We start from the raw sequence: 22,043 nt of genomic DNA, 5'->3' as shown, positions 1-22,043 counted from the left end.
GTGTTTCAGTAAAAAAAACAAAAAAAACACTTGCCTCTCTGCCCGTTCCCCCACAGGCCGCAGCATCCTTGTTGTCTGCAACTTCTTCCCTCACACAGGCCCGGGCTGCATGATGACGTCATCAAGCTGCGCGTGCCTGTGTGAGGGAGGAAGCAGCCAGCAGGAAGCAGAGGACGGATCCCTCCAGCTCCGCTGCCATTCTCTCCTGTCAGTAGCGGAACTGCAGGGATCACTCCCTTCACGCCACCAGCAGGGAGAAACTGTACCGGCGGTGGTATGTCCGCCCCTGGACTGCTATGGGGCCCTCCCGGCTCACGGGCCCCATAGCAGTCGCGTGGCCTGCCGCCATTGGCGGTACGCCACTGATTTTAACTCCAGATTTCACACTGGCAAATGTGTAAAAATAACACCAAAATTTGTCCCACAATTTCTGTTGAACGTAGAAATACCCCATATGTGGCTGTACAGTACCGCTGAGCCACATGGCGAGACTCGGGATGAATGAAGCGCTATTTGCCTCCTGGCGAGCAGATGTTCCTAGAATAGTTTGTGGACTCCATATTATTATTGGCACTCATGAAGTTTAAGCACATAATGTGGAATATCTCCTAAAGAAAATGAGTCAAGTGAAAGTTTTTTGTATAGAGCACTAATAATAATGCAATAATTTAAAACAAAAAACAATGGGAAGGAAAAATAGAAAATCTAAAGCTTGCTGTGTCACTGGTATAGGCACCTTTTACATTTAGTATGGAATCCTATTTTGACTCACCTGTGGTAAATCACAAAAGAGATTCACCTGTGATTAATTGTCGGTGCCCATGTGACATGAATTAGCCAATGAATGATGACTTCAGTATTTTAAAAAGCCACATGGTAGGCCCTGTTCCTTTGTCACAATGGTGAATACAAATGAGCTGTCTGAGGACATCAGACCTGCTATTATTAGCAAACACAAGACTTCCAAAGGGTATAAGGCCATCTCCAAAGACTTTGGTATCCTCGTTTCAACAGTGCGCAATGTTATTAAGACGTTTACTTAGCATGGAGCCGTCAAGAACCTCCCTGGACATGTGGGAAAGAGGAAATTGACAAGAGATGTCTTAGAAGGTTGGTGTGAATGGTGAAAAAAAACACCACGTCAAACATCCAAAGACCTGAAGACCAACTTGGAACAGTCTGGGGTCATGGTTTCAAGAAGTACCATAAACCGCACAGTAAACCAAGCAGAGCTTTATGGGCGAAGGCCAAGGAAGAAACCATTGCTGAAGAAAAGACATAAAAAAGGAACGACTGATCTTTGTCAAAGAGTACCTTGACAAAGTACAATCCTTCTGGGAAAATGTTCTGTGGACAGGTAAAACAAAAAAAAAAAAACACCTTACCAACAGTTAAGCATGGTGGAGGATCCATAATGCTGTGGGGTTGCTTTGCTTAGTCTGGTACTGGAGGCCTTGACTGTATCACAGGAATCATGAAATCAGAGAATTATCAAGAGATTTTAGAGTGAAATGTCCTGCCCAGTGTAAGAAAACTTGGTTTCAGTCGAAGATTATGGGTCCTCCAGAAAGACTATGACCTAAAGCACACATCCAAAAGTACACAGGAATGGTTGAAAAAGAGAAAATGGACTGTTTTAAAGTTGCCAGCAATGAGTCCTAACCTCAATCCCATTGAAAATCTTTGGGGTGAGCTGAAATCGGACATTGGGAAAAAGAACCCTGCAAACATTTAAGAGCTTGAACAAACTGCAAAGGAAGAGTGGGAGAAAATTCCAGCTGAGAAGTGCAAGAATCTTATAGATGGCTACAAGAAACATTTGGAGGCTGTCAGCAATGCCAAAGGGTGTGCAACCAAGTATTAATTAGGTGTGCCTTTATTGCTGGACATGCTGTTTATTCTGTTTTTTTCTTTGAACTTGCAACATGGAAGTTGAAAAACAATGTTTTATTGTTGTATTACTTTGGACCACTAATTAAAAAATCCTGAGGATATAACTTTGGTACATTTCCATTTATTTCTCAAGATATTGTACAGTCTATGAAAAAATGAAGGGGTGCCAATAATGGTGAGCAGCATTGTACAGAGCCCCCAAAGTGCTAGAAGAGCAAAATCCCCCCTCAATTGACCCCTTTTTCTTAATTTTACCCCTTTGGGAATTTATCTACAGGTGTAGCGACTATTTTGACTCCATTGGTGTCCAGACACAAGCAGCAGTGGACGTTGCTGAGTGAAAATTGCAAACTGCCGTTGTAGTGACCATACATTATGCCCAGCTCGTAATTCTGGAGACATGCACCCGTAAATTAGGTGGGCTCTCATCGCTACAGAAATACCAAAAATATGGATGCTATATGTGGTTTAAGCACACTGTGCGGCTCAGAAGGGAGGGGGTCATTTGGATTTGGGAGTGCAAAATTCGCTGGATTTCTTTTGGGGGGCGAGGAGCCATAGCGCTTTTCCAGAGCCTTTGTACTATCAGTAACGTGGAAGTCCCCTATATTTCTATTGACTGATGACGGATCTAAGTGGGCCATGCTTTTTTTCTGGATGGAGTTGAAGCTTTTATTGGGAACATTTCACATAACATTGTGGATCACATTTATCCTGTGCTCTTCGCTGAACAATTGCATTGGGGTTTCCATCTAACATTCGGAATGATGTGATTCAGATTAAATCCCTGAGGGATCCCATTCACTATAATGAGGCAGCAGAGTTACTCTGGACTCCATCTGGCCTCTGTCCAGCTGTCTCCTTTTCAGAGAATCCCAAAACTGCGCAGCACGGTGTCTCTGGTTAACACTGCAGCCTTTCAGTGTTGGGGTCCTTGGTTCAAATCCCACCAAGGACAACATCTGCAAGGAGTTTGTATGTTTTCCCCATGTTTGTGTGGGTTTCCTCCGGGTTCTCCGGTTTCCTCCCACATTCCAAAGACATACTGATAGGGAATGTAGATTGTGAGCCCCAATGGGGACAGTGCCTATAATGTTTTTAAAGTGCTGTGGAATTAATGGCGCTATACAAGGGAGTAAAATAAATAAACTGTGGCTAACTGCGCTTTTATGAACGCCACCCGATCATAGGTCAGACACCGTCCATAGTGCCTCCATCTGCCTCATTATAGGAAATCTTCTGTAGTGGATTGCGTCTAAATTTCAGAGATTTACACAGAAACCCCATTGTAAGAGCTCAGCGTAGAGCGCAGGATGAGGCCATGTTCACACCTTCAGTATTTGTAAGCTAAAACCAGGAGTGGAACAATCAGAGGAAAAGTATAATAGAAACACTTGCACCGCTTCTGCATTTTTCACCCATTCCTGGTTTGGGCTTACAAATACTGAGAAAAATACTGAATGTGTGAACGTGCCCTAAATGTGAGCTGAGCTGCAATCTTTGGGAGGCAGATTGAATAAATCATCAGTAGGTGAAGAATCGGTTTTATTTTTTACGTCGTTCCTCGTCCGGTATAAGTGATTAGACGACTTTATTCTTCGGGTCGGTGCGATTACAGCGATACCAGATTTATATCATTTTTTTACGTTTATACAATTTTTTCATCGCCATATATTGAGAGAGATTTTTCCATATTTCTGCTACAGAGTCATGTTGAGGGCTTGTTGTACCATTTTCGGGCACATGACATTTTTTGATCGCTTTCTATACCAATTTTTGGGAGGCAGAATGATTAAAAACCAACCATTCAGGAACTGTTTTTTATGTTGTTCTGCGTGTGGTAAAATTGATAAGACAACTTTATTCTTCAGGTCAGAACGATTACAGTGATACCACATTTATATCTTTTTTTTTTTTATGTTTTGCGGCTTTTACACAAAAACTAATTCATAGAAAAAAATTCAAAAACTAATTCATAGAAAAAAAAAAATCACTATATTCTGAGAGCTATAGCTTTTTTTCATTTGTCCGCTGATGGAGCTATATGGCGGGGGGTTTTTTGCGGGCAAGATGACGTTTTCAGCTATATTATTTTTATTTACATTTGACTTTTTGATCACGATTAATTCTACTTTTTCTGCAGTTTTTTTTTTTTTTTTTACTTAGTCCCTCTATGGGACTTCAACTTTTATTACTGTGATCACTAGTATAATGTATTGCAATGCACAAACACTGGCATGCATAATACCTGTCAGTGTTAAACTGGCAGAACGCCTTTTAGACCATGCTCTTGGCATAGTGTAACCGACCAACGCAGCTGGCAGACCAGAAGGTCGTCATATGATCTCCGGATGCCATAACTACCATCGGCTCCCGTAATCGCTGGGGTGTCGATTGGGCGGGAGAGGGAGCCAACTCCCTCTCTCAGCCTTCTAAATGCTTTGATCACTATTGATTGCGGCATTTAGAGGGTGAAATGGCCCAGTGCAGTGAGGGCACCACCTCCAGCTGTGACAGACGAGGCTTGGCTATCACTTAAGACGAGCTCTCGGCAGCGATCTGTGAGCATAGCTCCTGTCCCATCATGATCGCCATCATGTAAGTTGCAAAAATTGCTACTAAAGAACTGGCATACATAAAATTACTCCAGGGGCAAACTGGAGTATATTTGCAACTTTTGAGGGTGAATTTGATTAATTGACCTAAAACATCTGAAGAGCCACACTGACGTTAAAAATCAGAAAATTAACCAAAACAAAAGACAATTAAAAATATTCACAAATCGTTTGATGAATTTGTCGTAAATCAAAAAGTCACTAATTGAGAGGCATTCACTACAAAAAGCTAGTGAAAATGGGATGATGGAATCTGTCCCTTAGTGTCCATGCGTGTGACTTTTGCAGCAGAACAGATCATCAGTCCATATAGCAGCACTCCTGGTACCATCACAGTCATTTTGTGTGACCTTGATTCTGGTACTGCATGTGACCTTTGCGGCAGAACAAACCAGTATATCAGTCCATATAGCAGCACGCCTGGTACCATCACAGTCATATTGTATGTCCTTGGTTTTGGTACTGCGTGTAACCTTTGTGGCAGAACAGACCATCAGTCCATATAGCAGCACTCCTGGTACCATCACAGTCATATTGTGTGTCTTTGGTCCTGGTACTGCGGGTAACCTTTGCTGCAGAACAAACCAGCATATCAGTCCATATAGCAGCACGCCTGGTACCATCACAGTCATATTGTGTGTCCTTGGTTCTGGTACTGCGGGTAACCTTTGCGGCAGAACAAACCAGTATATCAGTCCATATAGCAGCACGCCCGGTACCATCACAGTCAGTCATATTGTGTGTCCTTGGTTCTGGTACTGTGTGTGACCTTTGTGGCAGAACAGACCATCAGTCCATATAGCAGCACTCCTGGTACCATCACAGTCATATTGTGTGACCTTGGACCTGGGACTAGTCTCTGCACTATGTCCTGGGCGTTTGCTCTAGAACTAAATCTGCAATGATTTCTGGGGAACCTTTCCTTCTTCCTCTCCGTTCTTTTTGCTGATAGATTTTTATTTTCTTGTGAGCAATTTCTAATTTTCTTTCAAGGTCCCAAATTTTTCTTTTGATTTCAGCGGGTGTTGGTAGGCAGTAACTGTGGTCTCCAAGAAACGATGAGTTTTTCAGTATGGCTGAAGCAGATCCACGTGGAAGCTTTTCTTCTGGCTTCGTAATGGTAGCTTGTTTAAAAGCTATCTGTAAAAACATATACAAAGAATTTGAGAGACTTCCCATCCAAATACCATCACAGACTGCTGTAAACCTTGAAAGTTAAAGGGGTTGTCTCAAAGGCAGAACAGAGAAAGGCATGCATGTACGGAAAGTATTCAGACCCCTTTAAATTTTTCACTCTTTGTTTCATTGCAGCCATTTGGTAAATTCTAAAAAGTTCATTTTTTTTCTCATTAAAGTAAACTGCACCCCATCTTGACTGAAAAAAAACAGAAATGTAGACATTTTTGCAAATGTATTAAAAAAGAAAAACTGAAATATCACATGGTCATAAGTATTCAGACCCTTTGCTCAGACACTCATATTTAAGTCACATGTTGTCCATTTCCTTGTGATCCTCCTTGAGATGTTTCTACTCCTTCATTGGAGTCCAGCTGTGTTTAATTAAACTGATAGGACTTGATTTGGAAAGGCACACACCTGTCTTATATAAGACCTCACAGCTTACAGTGCATGTCAGACCAAATGAGAATCATGAGCTCAAACTGCCCAAGGAGCTCAGAGACAGAATTTTGGCAAGGCACAGATCTAGCCAAGGTTATAAAAGAATTTCTGCATTACTCATAATCCTTAAATGGAAGAAGTTTGGGACCACCAGAAGTCTTCCTAGACCTGGCCGTCCAGCCAAACTGAGCAATCATGGGAGAAGAACCTTGGTGGGAGAGGTAAAGAACCCCAAGATCACTGTAGCTGAGCTCCAGTGATGCAGTAGGGAGATGGGAGAAAGTTCCACAAAGTCAACTATCACTGCAGCCCTCCACCAGTCGGGCCTTTATGGCAGAGTGGCCCGACGGAAGCCTCTCCTCAGTGCAAGACATATGAAAGCCTGCATAGAGTTTGCTCAAAAACACACGGACTCCCAGACTATGAGAAATAAGATTCTGTGGTCTGATGAGACAAAGATAGAACTTTTTGGTGATAATTCTAAGCGGTATGTGTGGAGAAAACCAGGCACTGCTCATCACCTGCCCAATACAATCCCAACAGTGAAACATGGTGGTGGCAGCATCATGCTATGGGGGTGTTTTTCAGCTGTAGGAACAGGACGACTGGTTGCAATTAAAGGAAACATGAATGCAGCCAAGTTCAGAGATATCCTGGATGAAAACCTCTTCCAAAGTGCTCTGGACCTCAGACTTGGCCGAAGGTTCACCTTCCAACAAGACAATGACCCTAAGCACACAGCTAAAATAACAAAGGAGTGGCTTCAGAACAACTCTGTGACCATTCTTGACTGGCCCAGCCAGAGCCCTGACCTAAACCCAATTGAGCATCTCTGGAGAGACCTGAAAATGGCTGTCCACCAACGTTCACCATCCAACCTGACGGAACTGGAGAGGATCTGCAAGGAAGAATGGCAGAGGATCCCCAAATCCAGGTGTGAAAAACTTGTTGCATCATTCTCAAGAAGACTCATTGCTGTACTAGCTCAAAATGGTGCTTCTACTTAATACTGAGCAAAGGATCTGCATACTTATGACTATGTGATATTTCAGTTTCTTTTTTAATAAGTTTGCAAAAATTTCTACATTTCTGTTTTTTTTCAGTCAAGATGGGGTGCAGAGTGTACTTTAATGAGAAAAAAATGAACTTTTTAGAATTTACCAAATGGATGCAATGAAACAAAGTGAAAAATTTAAAGGGGTCTGAATACTTTCCGTACCCACTGTATTACAGCAGGCAGAGCCATTTCATTTGTATAGTTGAACCTTAGCATAAAATGACGTACCTGTACATCAGCGCTGGGGTCATTGTGCCCATCTCACTGGGTAGATGCTGGCTTTCACTACTAGCATGAGCTAATTTTTGATCACTGTGGCATTTAAAAGGGCTACTACCATCTCTCAAGATCCTCTCCCAATATGTAGTAGGTGTAATAATAATATTAGCAAATACCTCCAATTAGAAATGTAGTATAGTTCTTCTGATTAGCGATGTCGCTCACCCATATGCAAGGCATTGCAGTAGTTTAGGTATCCATGCTTACAACTACTAACAGCTAACTAACTGTCAATATATGAGTGGTCGTAACCATGGATGCCTAAGCTACTGTACATGGGGTGAGCGACTTAGCGAATATTTTATTTCTAATTGGAGGTATTTACTAAAATGATTATTATTACACCTACTATATTGGGATAGGATCTTGGAGATGGGAATACCCAAGCTCAGACTGGCCCACAGGAGAATAGGAGAATCCTCCGGTGGGCCCTTGTGCAAGAGTGGGCCACCATCCTCTTATATGACCAGTACTTGACACAATATATGTGAATCACTATGTACAGACAAAGGCAGAATCTTATTCATTTAACAATCTACCCAGTTCATGGTTATTTAAATTTGTGATTGAGAAAAATGTCACATTTGCATGTGGTACAAAAGTGGGGCCCTGGATTTGGTTACTGATGGGCCCTTGGCACCCCAGTCTGACATTGGGAATACCCCTTTAAATAGAGTGATTGCATCTGTGGCACAGTGACCGGTTACCATGACAGTAGGTGGTCTGCGGACGGCCCTAGTCACTGCCTTCTAAATTATAGTAAAAAATATATACATAAATTTAAGTTACCCCATTAAAAAAAATGATATTGCCAAATCCATAAAAGTCAGGTCAATCAAAATATAGAATTAACCCATGCAATAAACGCCGTAAAGCGAAAATCAATGACAGAATTGTGTTTTTTCAGTTACCACACTGTAAGCAAGAAATGCCGTAAAAAGACAATATATTGTATGTACCCCAAATTGGGATCAATAAAAAAAGCCGCCACACAAAAAAATTGGAAAATGGTGACATAAGCCAAAGTTATTGAATTCTTTTCATTCCTTTTTATTTTGACGTAAAAACAAAAAAATTATGGCACATGGAAGAAAAATGTAAAAATGAAAATTGACTTTGGAGGTAAGGGGTTAAGGCCGAGGGGCTACACAACGATTTCAGCTGCCACAAAACATAGTAATATATGGGTGAGTGAGGATTGGTGCCGTACCCTTCACCAGCAAGACGCAAAAATTTGGAACCAGTTGGATTTTTTGCGACTTTCTTTTTGCATTACCCTAAGGGTCGCCAGTATTATGCTGCACTGTAACAGCTTCACAGAGTAATATGTTTTTTAAAGACGACCTGGGTCAGTTGTTGTATAGCCCCGGTTTTAGAAATTTTAGGTTGCCTGGATGACCAGGTCACAGAGACACAGCCTCATGAGGGTTAACATGGTTATATTCACATCACATTTGGGGCCTTCCTTTTCTTACATATATGTGCACATTATATATCCTTAAATGGATACTGTCCGTTCAACAAGCTTGGCATAAATCAACAGTATAAGCAAATAATGATACTTTGTAATATATCCAATATGTAGTAGGCGTAATAATAATAATATTAGTAATTACCTCCAATTAGAAATGTAGTATAGTTTTTCTGATTCGCTATGTCTCTTTCCTCATATGCGGGTATTGCAGGACCTTAGGTATCCATGGTTACGTCCACTGATATAGTGACTAGTAGTTAGCTTGTTGCTAGTGGTCGTAACCACGGATGAATGACATCCATGCAATGTCTGCACTTGAGACATAGCTTATCAGAAAAACTATACTATATTTCTAATTGGAGGTACTTGCTAATATTACTATTATTACACCCACTACATATTGGGATAGAACCTTGGAGATGGGAATACCCCTTTAAAGTTCGGGGTTCGTACCGGACAATTACTGTCTGGTGCTGAATACGGACTTCTCCCGAAGTCAGTTTTAATGTTCAGGGAAGTCAGAGAGGAGAGAGAGACAGAGAGAATTTTCCAGCTCCAAAGTTCAGGTCCCCATACATTTCAAAGGTGTTCAGGTTCAGGTAAAGTTCTGGTACCCAAACCGAACTTTGGAGAAAAGTTTGGTTCGGGTGCCAGAACCCGAACTTCCACGAGTCTGCTCATCCCTGGTTATAATCCTTTGCACATTGAAGTTGAGTATGCAGTGCACTGTAACCATTGGCAAAGTCATCACTTCTCATATGCAGACGCAGCAATAAAGCCTGATTCAGACCAGAGGCGGATATACTCTTGATGCAACCTCTGAAACCGCAGAGGGGCCCAAAAGATAACGGGTCCCACTTTCACCTCCAAAGCAGTTGAAATTGTGAATTATCATGAGCTATTGAACTACAAAGAGCCCATATATTGTTCTTACACAGGGGCCCTCTTCTGTGGTGTGCGCCACTGATTCAGATGTCCGTGCATCATGGATGTCTGAATGAGGCTTTACACTGAGCAGAGCGGCTGAGCTAAACACTACGGTGGTGAGAACAAGTCAGCAGCCTGGTATTGTAGTACTAATGCCAGACTACCAGCCTGTTCTCACTGCTGTTAAGTCACCACTGGTCTCATCACTAAGAGCAGGTCTGCAGAGGTAACTTCTTCCAGCGGTGAGAACAGGTCGGTAGCCTGTCATTAGTACTACAATACCAGGCTGCTGACTTGTTCGTTCTCACCACCGTAGTGTTTAGCTCAGCAGTTCTGCTCAGTATAAAGCCTGGTTCATGGCTCCTCCACATCTGTGAACTGGGCAGATACTGATGGACACCGACTGTACTCTCTTATGGCCTGTGGCTGCCGTATTTGCAGTGTATAGGTGTCATGCTCTGACACACTAGCAAATAAAAACAGCAGCCCCCAGTGGTTACATAAAAAAAAAAAAAAAGTACAAAAATAAATTAATATAGTAAATATTATTTTATTTTAAAAATAAATGTTTATAGAATTATATTCCACTTATTATAGCCAGTGCACACCAAAACTGGATTCCTAGCTACACTGCTTAGTACAGCTGTATAATGTCTGCCTGCTTCTGCTGCTTCTGAGTCCCTCAGTTCTCTCTGAACTGTGTACAGGAAACCTCACAGCAGCTAGTCTTCACCAACTCAGCTGAGTGTCAACTGCAAATTAAGAGATGGAGCCTGCAGAAGGGAAAACTTATAAAAATGCAAGACACGGGTAATATAATGGCCAGAAAGTATTTACCTGGTCATCCTACAGCAGCACATGAATGGGTTAATGAGACTTAATTTGCCCTGATAGAAGATACACATTCATTAGCATTAATTACCAAATATTTCCAGCGCCCAGTATACAACATAACCTAGGACAGCACCACAAGGAGGCACATTTTTTAAATTGGATAGATGATTACATATTTCTTATAGCCTCTATACATGGGGTCTGCTGGATCCCTACGGCCATACATCCAGACTTAAGGTTGTATACTGATCTTTTGCCCAGTTCCTAGGCATGCGGTTACCGATAACCCTCTTTATGTCTCCCAATAGCTATGAATATTTGATAGTTTAATACTTCTGCTATGGGCAATATTTCCTTTTATCTTGGGTAGGAGAGGATGTGGAGATAACAGATTCCAGGAATGGTGGGATATAGAATTTGTGTCTCCTCTAGCAAGAGTCCACCAACATGGCCATCACAGAGTTCTCTGCTGCCTGTCCAAAGGAGTATACCAATATGGCCACCACTGACTTCTCTGCTGCCCATCCAAATAACTATACCAAGATGGCCACCGCTGTATTCTCTGCTGTCAAGCCAAACAGTTATACCAAGATGGCAGATGCTGCATTGTCTGCTGGCTATCCAAATTGGTATGCCAAGATGGCCACCGCTGACTTTTCAGCTATCCATCCAAGGATTGTATACCAAGATGTTGCTATATTGGGCTGCCGCCGAGTTCTCTTCTGCATGTCCAGGGTGAGTATACACAGATGGCCTCATGTGGTGGGACTGAGGAGGAGCATGTGTTTTTAAGCCAGCACTTTTTCAAACAGTGGCTGCACCACTACCGGACATCAGAACCATGATCAGCACAAAGGTATCGGTTAGGTGGTTTCCTAGAATTATGCGATGGTTGTTGCACTCTAATTGTGCAGTCTGCCTTTGTGTATTCTAAAGTTTTTTTTCCTTTTCCTTGCAGATGTCTAGTCCTGCCTCACATGAGAAAAAGAAAGCTAAGTATTATGGAGCCGATTCATGATGACTGGGACTACGTACGCCAGTCTTAATGAACTGACTCCCTGGAGTACGATGCGCCTAATTCATTAAGTGGTGCATGTCATATTATACATCTTTATTATCTTACTGCACATCTTTTCATCTCTATGCAGGGTGCAGCCAGATATCTTAGTGTTGGCCAAGGAAACTGGGGTGTGTGGCCCTGTGGGATTGGTAGGCGTGCGAGTGGTGGTTTCATCAGTATTTTGCACCTGTGCTGCCTCCGCCTTTATCATGGGGACTGCTGCATCCTGCAGTGCATTAGCTTTAAGGCCTGGTGTTAGGAGAAAAAAAGGTAACCATATTTACTATGTTGTTTTTTTTTATTTCAAGTATTTTTGCTGTGCTTTTGACAAAGCAGGAACTATGATCAACCAGGAAAATAGAGTCTGAATACAGAAATCTTTCAGATTACAGAATGAATAGAAAAATCAGAGCTGTATGTGATGTCTATGACGGAGAAAGCCAAGATCGGCAACTTCTGTTCTCTCAATAAATCCGGGAGTCCATTTGCGATGGGAGTCCATTTGCGATGGGCGGCCTGTCCATCAACTGGGAAAGATTCGTCTTCTACATCTTCCCTCCTGTTCCTCTACTTCCAAGTGTCCTGAGGAAGATCAAAAATGAACAGGTAGTGGTCATTTTAGTGCTTTCCATACTGGCCTAGAAGGGTTTGGTTTCCACTCACATGGTCTCTCAAGAGGAAGATACTGGAGACTGCCAAATCACAAAGATCTTCTCCCGAAAGGAAAGTTTCATCGAAATCCAGTTCAGTTACATCTCGCGGCTTGGAGATTGAACAGCAGGTCGTAAGAAATAGCGGCTTGCCTGAAGAAGTCATTAATACTCTGTTGGCTTCTAGAACAGCAAATACCATTAAAGTTTACTCCTGGGTTTGGAAATTTTTTGACTGGTGTGTCAAAAATCAGAGAAGTCTAGAAGATGTTTCCACTTTACTTCAGTTCCTTCAAGAAGGATATCAGAAGGGTCTAAACACTTTAAAAGTTCACTTTACAGCTATAAACTCACATTCACTCACATTTTGGAAAGTTCTTCTTTTCAAAATGTGAGGGTATCATCTTAAACATCCAGATTCTTCAGTGTTATAAAGAAGTTAAAGCCATCATATTATAGCCCCCTATCTTTTTGGTACTTTTCTTGTTTTGTCTTATATTAATCTTTGTTTGAACCATTACAAGTCTTAAACTGCTGACTTAACACCAATTTTGACAGTTACCACTTGGTCCAGAAGAATCAATGAACTGCAAGCTCTTTCTTGCAAAGACCTATTTAAAAATGCTTAAAGATTGGGTGGTTCTAAGTATACAGTGCCTACAAGTAGTATTCAACCCCCTGCAGATTTAGCTGGTTGACACATGCGGAATTAACTTGGCATTGTGACATTTGTACTGTAGATCAGCCTGGAAGTGGGAAATGCACTGCAGCAAATTTTTTTTTTTTTTTTTAAAACGTTAAAAGTTAATTCAGAGTGTCATTTATTATTCAACCCCTCAAACCACAAGAATTCTGTTTGGTCCCCCTAAAGTATTAAGAAGTAGTTCAGGCACCAAGAATAATGAGCTTCACATGTGTGGATTAAAGATCTCTTTTGCCAGCCTTTTCTGACTATTTAAGACCCTCCCCAAACTTGTGAACAGCACTCAGACATGGTCAACATGGGAAAGACAAAGGAGCATTCCAAGGCCATCAGAGACAAGATCGTGGAGGGTCACAAGGCTGGCAAGGGGTACAAAACCCTTTCCAAGGAGTTGGGCCTACCTGTCTCCACTGTTGGGAGCATCATCCGTAAGTGGAAGGCTTATGGAACTACTGTTAGCCTTCCACGGCCTGGACAGCCTTTGAAAGTGTCCTCCCGTGCCGAGGCCAGGCTTGTCCGAAGAGTCAAGGCTAACCCAAGGACAACAAGGAAGGAGCTCCGGGAAGATCTCATGGCAGTGGGGACATTGGTTTCAGTCAATACCATAAGTAACGTACTCCACCGCAATGGTCTCCGTTCCAGACGAGCCCGTAAGGTACCTTTACTTTCAAAGCGTCATGTCAAGGCTCGTCTACAGTTTGCTCATGATCACTTGGAGGACTCTGAGACAGACTGGTTCAAGGTTCTATGGTCTGATGAGACCAAGATCGAGATCTTTGGTGCCAACCACACACGTGACGTTTGGAGACTGGATGGCACTGCATACGACCCCAAGAATACCATACCTACAGTCAAGCATGGTGGTGGCAGCATCATGCTGTGGGGCTGTTTCTCAGCCAAGGGGCCTGGCCATCTGGTCCGCATCCATGGGAAGATGGATAGCATGGCCTACCTGGAGATTTTGGCCAAGAACCTCCGCTCCTCCATCAAGGATCTTAAGATGGGTCGTAATTTCATCTTCCAACAAGACAACGACCCAAAGCACACAGCCAAGAAAACCAAGGCCTGGTTCAAGAGGGAAAAAGTCAAGGTGTTGGAGTGGCCTAGTCAGTCTCCTGACCTTAACCCAATTGAAAACTTGTGGAAGGAGCTCAAGAATAAAGTCCACATGAGACACCCAAAGAACCTAGATAACTTGGAGAAGATCTGCATGGAGGAGTGGGCCAAGATAACTCCACAGACCTGTGCCGGCCTGATCAGGTCTTATAAAAGACGATTATTAGCTGTAATTGCAAACAAGGGTTATTCCACAAAATATTAAACATAGGGGTTGTATAATAATTGACCCACACTTTTATGTTTAAAATTTAATAAAATTCAACTGAGCAACATAACTTTTTGGTTTGTAAGATTTATGCTTCTGTTCATAAAACCTACTCTCGTTTGCAGTTTGAAGGCTCTAACTTATTTGCATCTTATCAAACCAGCTAAATCTGCAGGGGGTTGAATACTACTTGTAGGCACTGTACCTCGATCTTTTCCAAAAGTACCTACAGTGTCTAACCTAACTAGAAAATGAACCAGCTTCTTCTACCTCAAGTTTTGGACTCTGATTCAGACAATATCATTCCTCATGTGAACATGAAAACATCTCTTTCAGAATATCATGATAGAACTCGTCCCTTCAAATGCTCAGAGGCTCTTTTTCTACAGTTCTAGGAAGCAAGTAAGGGTGAACCAGGGTGGTAAAGTCTCATTATCTAGGTGGTTTAAGAGAGTGATCAGAGTGTTACTCTTTACAAGGTCTGGGGTCTCCCCTAAACTTGAGAGCTCATTCTACCAGATCAAGAGCTACAGCCTGGGTGGAGAAGTCTTGTGCCTCTCGATCAGATCTGCTAGTTGGGCCCTCATCTACCTTTATCAAGCATACAGGCTAGACGTGCTTTCATCTGAGGGTTCGGCTTTTGGCAACTCAATGCTTATGGAATTGGTTAACAATCCCTTACTTTTTGTTCTTGCATTGTTTCTTAACTCCCATTCCTGTGCTGCCGTAGAATAAACATGAAGTGGAAAATGCATTACCTGAAATTTTCATTTCCCGTAGACTGTAGGCAGCACAATATTTCCAACATTTCATTTTTTAGGCATCTTTGTGGTTCTATCCAAGCTTATATTGTGCAGTAAGTGGTTTAATTATTACTAGTCAATGTGTATCTTCTATCTGGGCAAATGAAGTCTCATTAATCCATTTGTGAGCTGTCTACGGAGTCCAGGAAATGAAAATTTCAGGTAATACATTTTCCACATCACACACACCCCAGCCCATCCTGAAAAATTACTTGAAAGTATAGTTCCCATTAAGACTAGCGCTCAACGACGACAAGTGTCACGTGACATTGAAATCATAGTGATGTCATGATTTCCTATAAAGTTGCATATTTCCCAAATGTTTGCGATCTTCTATTGCTGGTTGAATGCGACACATTTGACACAGACATCAATGCAAGTCGCACATGACATGCAACTTGCCTGCAACTTGGCTGTTTGATTTACAGCAAAATCAGAAGTCTAAAATAGTCACTTGTCACAGATCTGCTGTCACGTGACACATGATGCCATGTAGTCCAAGCATCAGTTCAAGAGAGTACCTAACCCACCTCCTCCCTGTATACGGAAGCAGATATATATATATATATATATCACATACACATATACACACACACATACATATATACACAGGGTTTTCCAAAAGTAGGTGGACAGAAAGTGTAATAAAGTTATGAAGGGGGAGATTTATCAAACATGGTGTAAAGTGAAACTGGCTCAGTTGTCCTTAGCAACCAATCAGATTCCACTTTTCATTCCTCACAGACTCTTTGTAAAATGAAAGGTGGAATCTGATTGGTTGCTAAGGGCAACTGAACCAGTTTCACAGATCTAGTTTTTACAGATAGATCTCCCCCAAATCTGTTTTCTTTTCAGATAATTCAGATAACACATAATGGCAAATAATTTAAATACAGATCAAAGAAAATGGATTTTAACAGAGTATTGGAAATCTCAAAATGCTGAAATCGTTAGAGCAAATTGGGTTGAAACATTTGGTACTCAAGCCCCAAAGAGACAAACCATTTACCGCATTCGTGACAAATTCAATGCCACTGGCTCAATCCTTAATGCTCCAAAAACTGGTCGACCCAAAACAGTCTGTAAAGAAGATAATAAACAACTTGTTGCTGAAACATTTGTTCAGAGTCCAAAAAAGTCCACCAGAAGAGCCTCTTTGGAATTGGGAATTTCACGAGCTTCTATCATGTGAATCCTGAAATCTATTGGGTGGAAAGCTTATCATCCACATCTAATTCATGGTTTATTGGAGGATGATCCAGACAGGCGGCTGCAATTTAGTGAGATTATGCTTAACGAAATTGAAGAAAATCCAGTAATTTTAGATAACATTATGTGCCGTGATGAAGCTTCTTTCAACTTATCCGGCCATATTAACAGACATAATTGTATTTACTGGTATAATGAGAACATGCATTTAACATTAGAGCAACAACTAAATGAGCCTGGTGTCAATGTTTGGGGTGGTATTTCAAGTTTTGGTGTTTTAGGACCAATATTTTTTGATGGAAAAGTCACAGGAGATAAGTATCTCAAAATTCAAATGAATCAAGTTGTTCCCCAGTTACAGCAACAGCCTAATTCAAATGACCTTTATTTCCAACAAGATGGGGCCCCTCCACATTATTCAAGAGTGGTCCGCGAGTATCTTGATGAAACATTTCCTAATAAATGGATTGGCTGAAGAGGCCCACTTGATTGTCCGGCACGTTCACCAGACTTGACCCCAATGGATTTTTTCTTTTGGAGAGTACTCAAGGACAAAGTTTATAGTCGAAAACCAAAAAGTGTCAGTGATTTGAAAAATGACATAAGAGATGCATTTCAAGAAATTAATACCCAAAGAGACTTGTGCAAAAAATTTGTTGAAGCGTAAGAGGCAGACTTCAAAGCTGTGCAAATTGTAATGGAAAACAGTTTGAGCACCGGCGTTGATAAAATTTAAGGGCTTTTGTATTATTGTTCAGAATAAAATTTAATTGTCAATGTTATGCTTGTGTTAGTAAATATAATTTTATATAGAAATCAAAATAAATGTTATTTTCTGGCCACCTACTTTTGGACCACTATATAATATTATATATACACACACACACACACACACTTTTGGCCATGACGATAGATAGATAGATGGACAGACATAGGCTCGCAATGTGATGTGACTATAGCCTACTTGAGTAGATTGTTACCCAGTGAAGCAAGCCCAATGCCCGAGTGCTTACCTTTTCCACCATATGGTCTGGATAGATAAATATTGTTGGTACTGCATTTGTTCTTAGTCGCACAGTTTGCCCCGTTCTGTCAAAACACGGTTCTTCAAAATGTTTTGAACATAAGAAGGTGTGCAGGCTTGGGGAGAAGTTTTCTCTGTTCACGAGGTTAAGCCATTGCGCTCTTCTTTCTGGGTTTGATGGGAATCTGTATAATGCACAATACCCAATATTGTTAGTACAACACCACCATGGAAAAACCTAGGTCAGGGATTAGCGGCTGGTGGCAGTGACCCTCCGTGGTCCTTAGTAGGGTTCATTAGCCTTGGTATATGTGGCAGCTCCCCCTCCTACTAGTGATTAAATAGTTTGCATTTCATAATCATTCTATTGTTGCAGTAATAGAATCCTGCATTGCATGCACTGACGTTCTGGTTGGCCTGTGATACTGTAGGGTGGCCACAGCGTGACAACAAAAGGAGTGGATCTTTAAAAAAATAAAAATAGTCATGTGGCAAGATATCACTTCATGTCTTTATTACCTTTATGTTACGGTTGAGCTGCTTGTCCACACTGTCCAATGCTGCTAGCTCTGCTTCTGCAGCATCAGAGTATCACAGGGACACAGAAGCTGAAGGGATCCAGAGATCTGGCGCTTCAGAGCAGCACTTGCAAGTTCTAAGTCAAAGAGTTTGCACTGCTATCACGATCAGACAATCACAGCTTCAAGTCTCCTAAGGGGACTATTAAATAAAGTTAAAAAAAAAAGTTTTTAAAAATATGGGGAAAAAAACACTAGTTCAAATCAGCTGCGTTTTGCCCTATTGAAAATATAACAATGTAAAAAAAAATGCACTTATTTGGTATTGTTGTGTTCAGAAATGTCCGATCTATCAAAATATAAGAAATTAATTTGATCGGTAAACAGCATAAAGAGAAAAAAAAAAATTGAAAACGCCAGATTTTTTTTTTGGTCGCCACAACAGCAATAAAATGTAATAAGAGGCGATCAAAACATCGTATCTACCCCAAAATTGTATAAGTAAAAACGTCAGCTGAGGACACAAAAAATAAGCCCTCACCCAGCCCCAGATCATGAAAGATGAAAACGTTCTGGATCTCGGAAAAAGGCTACAAAAGCAAAAAAAAAATTTCGTACAAATGTCGTTGTTTTTTTGTTTTTTTTTGACCAATTAAACAAACACTATACATGTTTGGTATCTGTGTACTCATACTGACCTGGAGAATCATATTGCCAGGTCAGTTTTACCATATAGTAAACATGGTAAATAAATAAAATAAAATAAACACAATTGTGGAATTGCACTTTTTTTGCAATTTCACTGCACTTGGATTTTTTTTCCCCATTTTCCAGTACACTATGTGGTAAAATCAAGGGTGTCAATCAAAAGTACCACTTGTCCCACAAAAAAAAACAAGCCCTCATACGGCTATATTGACAGAAGTATATAAAAAAAAAGTTATGTCTCTTGAAAAAAGGGGAGGAAAAAAAAAAAGAAAAAATGAAAAAATAAATAAAAATAGAAAATGGTCCGGGGGTGAAGAGGTTAATAGGAGAAAATTGATCCCAAAATTTGTAAAGCAATTTCCCTTGAATGCAGCTATACCCTTTTTCTGGAGGTCCTACATCAGCACACAATGGGTTTATTATTATTTACAGTAGCTCCCTACATAGAAACAGAAGACATGTTAAACAGACAAACTAAATAAATTAGCTTAACGATCTTCATTCCTCCAGGACACACAATAAAAGGAAGCAGGCAGGATACACACACCTTCACCTTATTTTTGTTTCTTATTGCTAGATCAGAAGAAAGGAGGAGAATATTTTATTACACTACTGCTATGTACATGTAAGGTTTTCATGTCCCATGCCTCACCGCTGTATACGTGGAGGGTTTTCATGTCCCTCGGCTCACCGCTGTATACGTGGAGGGTTTTCATGTCCCTCGGCTCACCGCTGTATACGTGGAGGGTTTTCATGTCCCTCGGCTCGCCGCTGTATGCGTGGAGGGTTTTCATGTCCCTCGGCTCGCCGCTGTATACGTGGAGGGTTTTCATGTCCCTCGGCTCGCCGCTGTATACGTGGAGGGTTTTCATGTCCCTCGGCTCGCCGCTGTATACGTGGAGGGTTTTCATGTCCCTCGGCTCGCCGCTGTATACGTGGAGGGTTTTCATGTCCCTCGGCTCGCCGCTGTATACGTGGAGGGTTTTCATGTCCCTCGGCTCGCCGCTGTATACGTGGAGGGTTTTCATGTCCCTCGGCTCGCCGCTGTATACGTGGAGGGTTTTCATGTCCCTCGGCTCGCCGCTGTATACGTGGAGGGTTTTCATGTCCCTCGGCTCGCCGCTGTATACGTGGAGGGTTTTCATGTCCCTCGGCTCGCCGCTGTATACGTGGAAGATTTTCATGTCCCTCGGCTCGCCGCTGTATACGTGGAGGGTTTTCATGTCCCTCGGCTCGCCGCTGTATACGTGGAGCGTTTTCATGTCCCTCGGCTCGCCGCTGTATACGTGGAGGGTTTTCATGTCCCATGCCTCGCCGCTGTATACGTGGAGGGTTTTCATGTCCCTCGGCTCGCCGCTGTATACGTGGAGGGTTTTCATGTCCCTCGGCTCGCCGCTGTACACGTGGAGGGTTTTCATGTCCCTCGGCTCGCCGCTGTACACGTGGAGGGTTTTCATGTCCCTCGGCTCGCCGCTGTACACGTGGAGGGTTTTCATGTCCCTCGGCTCGCCGCTGTATACGTGGAGGGTTTTCATGTCCCTCGGCTCGCCGCTGTATACGTGGAGGGTTTCATGTCCCTCGGCTCGCCGCTGTATACGTGGAGGGTTTTCATGTCCCTCAGCTCGCCGCTGTATACGTGGAGGGTTTTCATGTCCCTCGGCTCGCCGCTGTATACGTGGAGGGTTTTCATGTCCCTCAGCTCGCCGCTGTATACGTGGAGGGTTTTCATGTCCCTCAGCTCGCCGCTGTATACGTGGAGGGTTTTCATGTCCCTCGGCTCGCCGCTGTATACGTGGAGGGTTTCATGTCCCATGCCTCAACACTGTATACATGGAGGGTTTTCATGTCCCTCGGCTCACCGCTGTATACGTGGAGTGTTTTCATGTCCCATGCCTCACCGCTGTATACATGGAGGGTTTTCATGTTGCTCTGCGGTACACATGATGTGTTCTGATGTCCCTCCCTGACTCTGCTGCATATATAGAAGGAGGACTCCTTGTCTGTACCGGCTGTCATTGCACAAGTGTATTTGTTGTAGCTTTTTCGGCACGCTCAGTGCCTTAATCTGTACATAAGTGTGTGGCTCTTACTGCCTTCCTATTGGTCGCTTCATCGTGCCCAAAGTCTTGGCTGATGTCGCGGTTGCACGCATGTACCTTGCCGAGAATGAAGCCGTGCTGAACCCGTAAGTCAGTTATCGGCGTTCTTCTGGTTCTAGTCCGCAGCCTCTCTATTTAAAGCGCTCTGACAGTGTCACAAGTACTCCTATAGCTGGGCAGCAGAACCCGCTGAGTAAAGGTGTTTTCTTCTAAGGCATGGCCAAAAGTGTTGCCACCCTTGAAAAAAAGGCAAATTGGACATCATTTCACACGAAACCCCCAAAATGGGCCTGGACAAAATGGTTGCCACCTATCCAAAATCGTGAATAAAACAACTTTGGTTCAAGCAAATCTAATTTGTTTCAAGTCTACAAAGTAGGTCTGCATCTCTGTAGTCTGAACCAGCCTCTTTCTTAGGCTGGTTAAAAGATTAAAAGCTTTCAGAGACTTTTCAAGAATTCAGAAATTCTACCGGCAAAAAGTCTCGGCGGGTCTTTTCACAGGTGATGCAGATACTTCTAGCCCATCAGACTCCTCTAATGATAGAATCTGCATCCGAGGTGGCTTTACCTGTGGACGATCTTTATCTTTTCTAAGGTGGGAGAGTCTGAAAGAGAAACTGTTAACAAACCGCTGCTTCTGCATTTTCTATTGTTCAGGGGGAAATAGCTCTAAGGTTCTGGCTCAATCAGCTAGCTTCAGACCTCCAACAGGATGTTTCAAGGGAACAGATTCTTGTGAACCTGCTTCTTCTTAAAGCAGCTTCAGATTTTTTTATGTAATGCTCTGGTAGACAGTCTGAAATTTGCTTTCAGATCCTTGACTGCATTTAATTCAGCAATACAGGCCCTGTGGTCTGAACTGGCTGGAGTTGTTTTGTTAAGGATAATTTTTGTGGTTTTTCTTTTCAGCCCTCCATTTTGTTTAGACCCCAGCTAGAGGATATTTTAAAATACATCCGTGAAGGGAAAGGCTCTTCCTTCCCTCGGACCAAAAGGCAACTATTTAAGTCCTTTCATCCACGTTTCAAATAGAAGAGGCTCTTCTCAAATAGAAGGTTTTCCAGATCCAAGCCAGACTCCAGCTCTCCAAGAAAAACATCCTCTAATCGAAGGCAGAATGACTTATGACGCTACAGGTCTTTTTCCTCCCATGGAAGAAAGATTGTCCAGGTTTTCGCAAGTCTGATCCAGCACACTTTGGATCCCTGGGTAATCTTATAAAAGAGAGGTTATTCTCTGTATTT

General features: G+C 42.2%; 1 protein-coding gene across 1 annotated transcript in view; it reads right to left on the bottom strand.

Annotated features, from left to right (window-relative positions):
* Window positions 1-1,969: 1,969 nt before the first annotated feature.
* The window catches only part of LOC141212779 (THAP domain-containing protein 2-like), a 25,278-nt gene continuing 5,204 nt past the window's right edge, over window positions 1,970-22,043 (bottom strand). The window contains exons 2-3 of the mRNA XM_073665088.1: window positions 17,462-17,657; window positions 1,970-5,648 (exon numbers count right to left, since the gene is read on the bottom strand). Of these exons, the coding sequence (XP_073521189.1) occupies window positions 5,373-5,648; window positions 17,462-17,657 (472 nt within the window). The 3' untranslated portion in view covers window positions 1,970-5,372. The remainder of the gene's footprint in view (window positions 5,649-17,461; window positions 17,658-22,043) is intronic.

The sequence above is a fragment of the Phyllobates terribilis genome, unplaced genomic scaffold, assembly GCF_046119375.1.
Source record: "Phyllobates terribilis strain yellow unplaced genomic scaffold, ASM4611937v1 Scaffold_2__4_contigs__length_985480577, whole genome shotgun sequence".
Classification (NCBI taxonomy): Eukaryota; Metazoa; Chordata; class Amphibia; order Anura; family Dendrobatidae; genus Phyllobates; species Phyllobates terribilis.
Note: the sequence above shows the minus strand (reverse complement) of the source record. Positions and strands in the feature narration are given on the sequence as shown.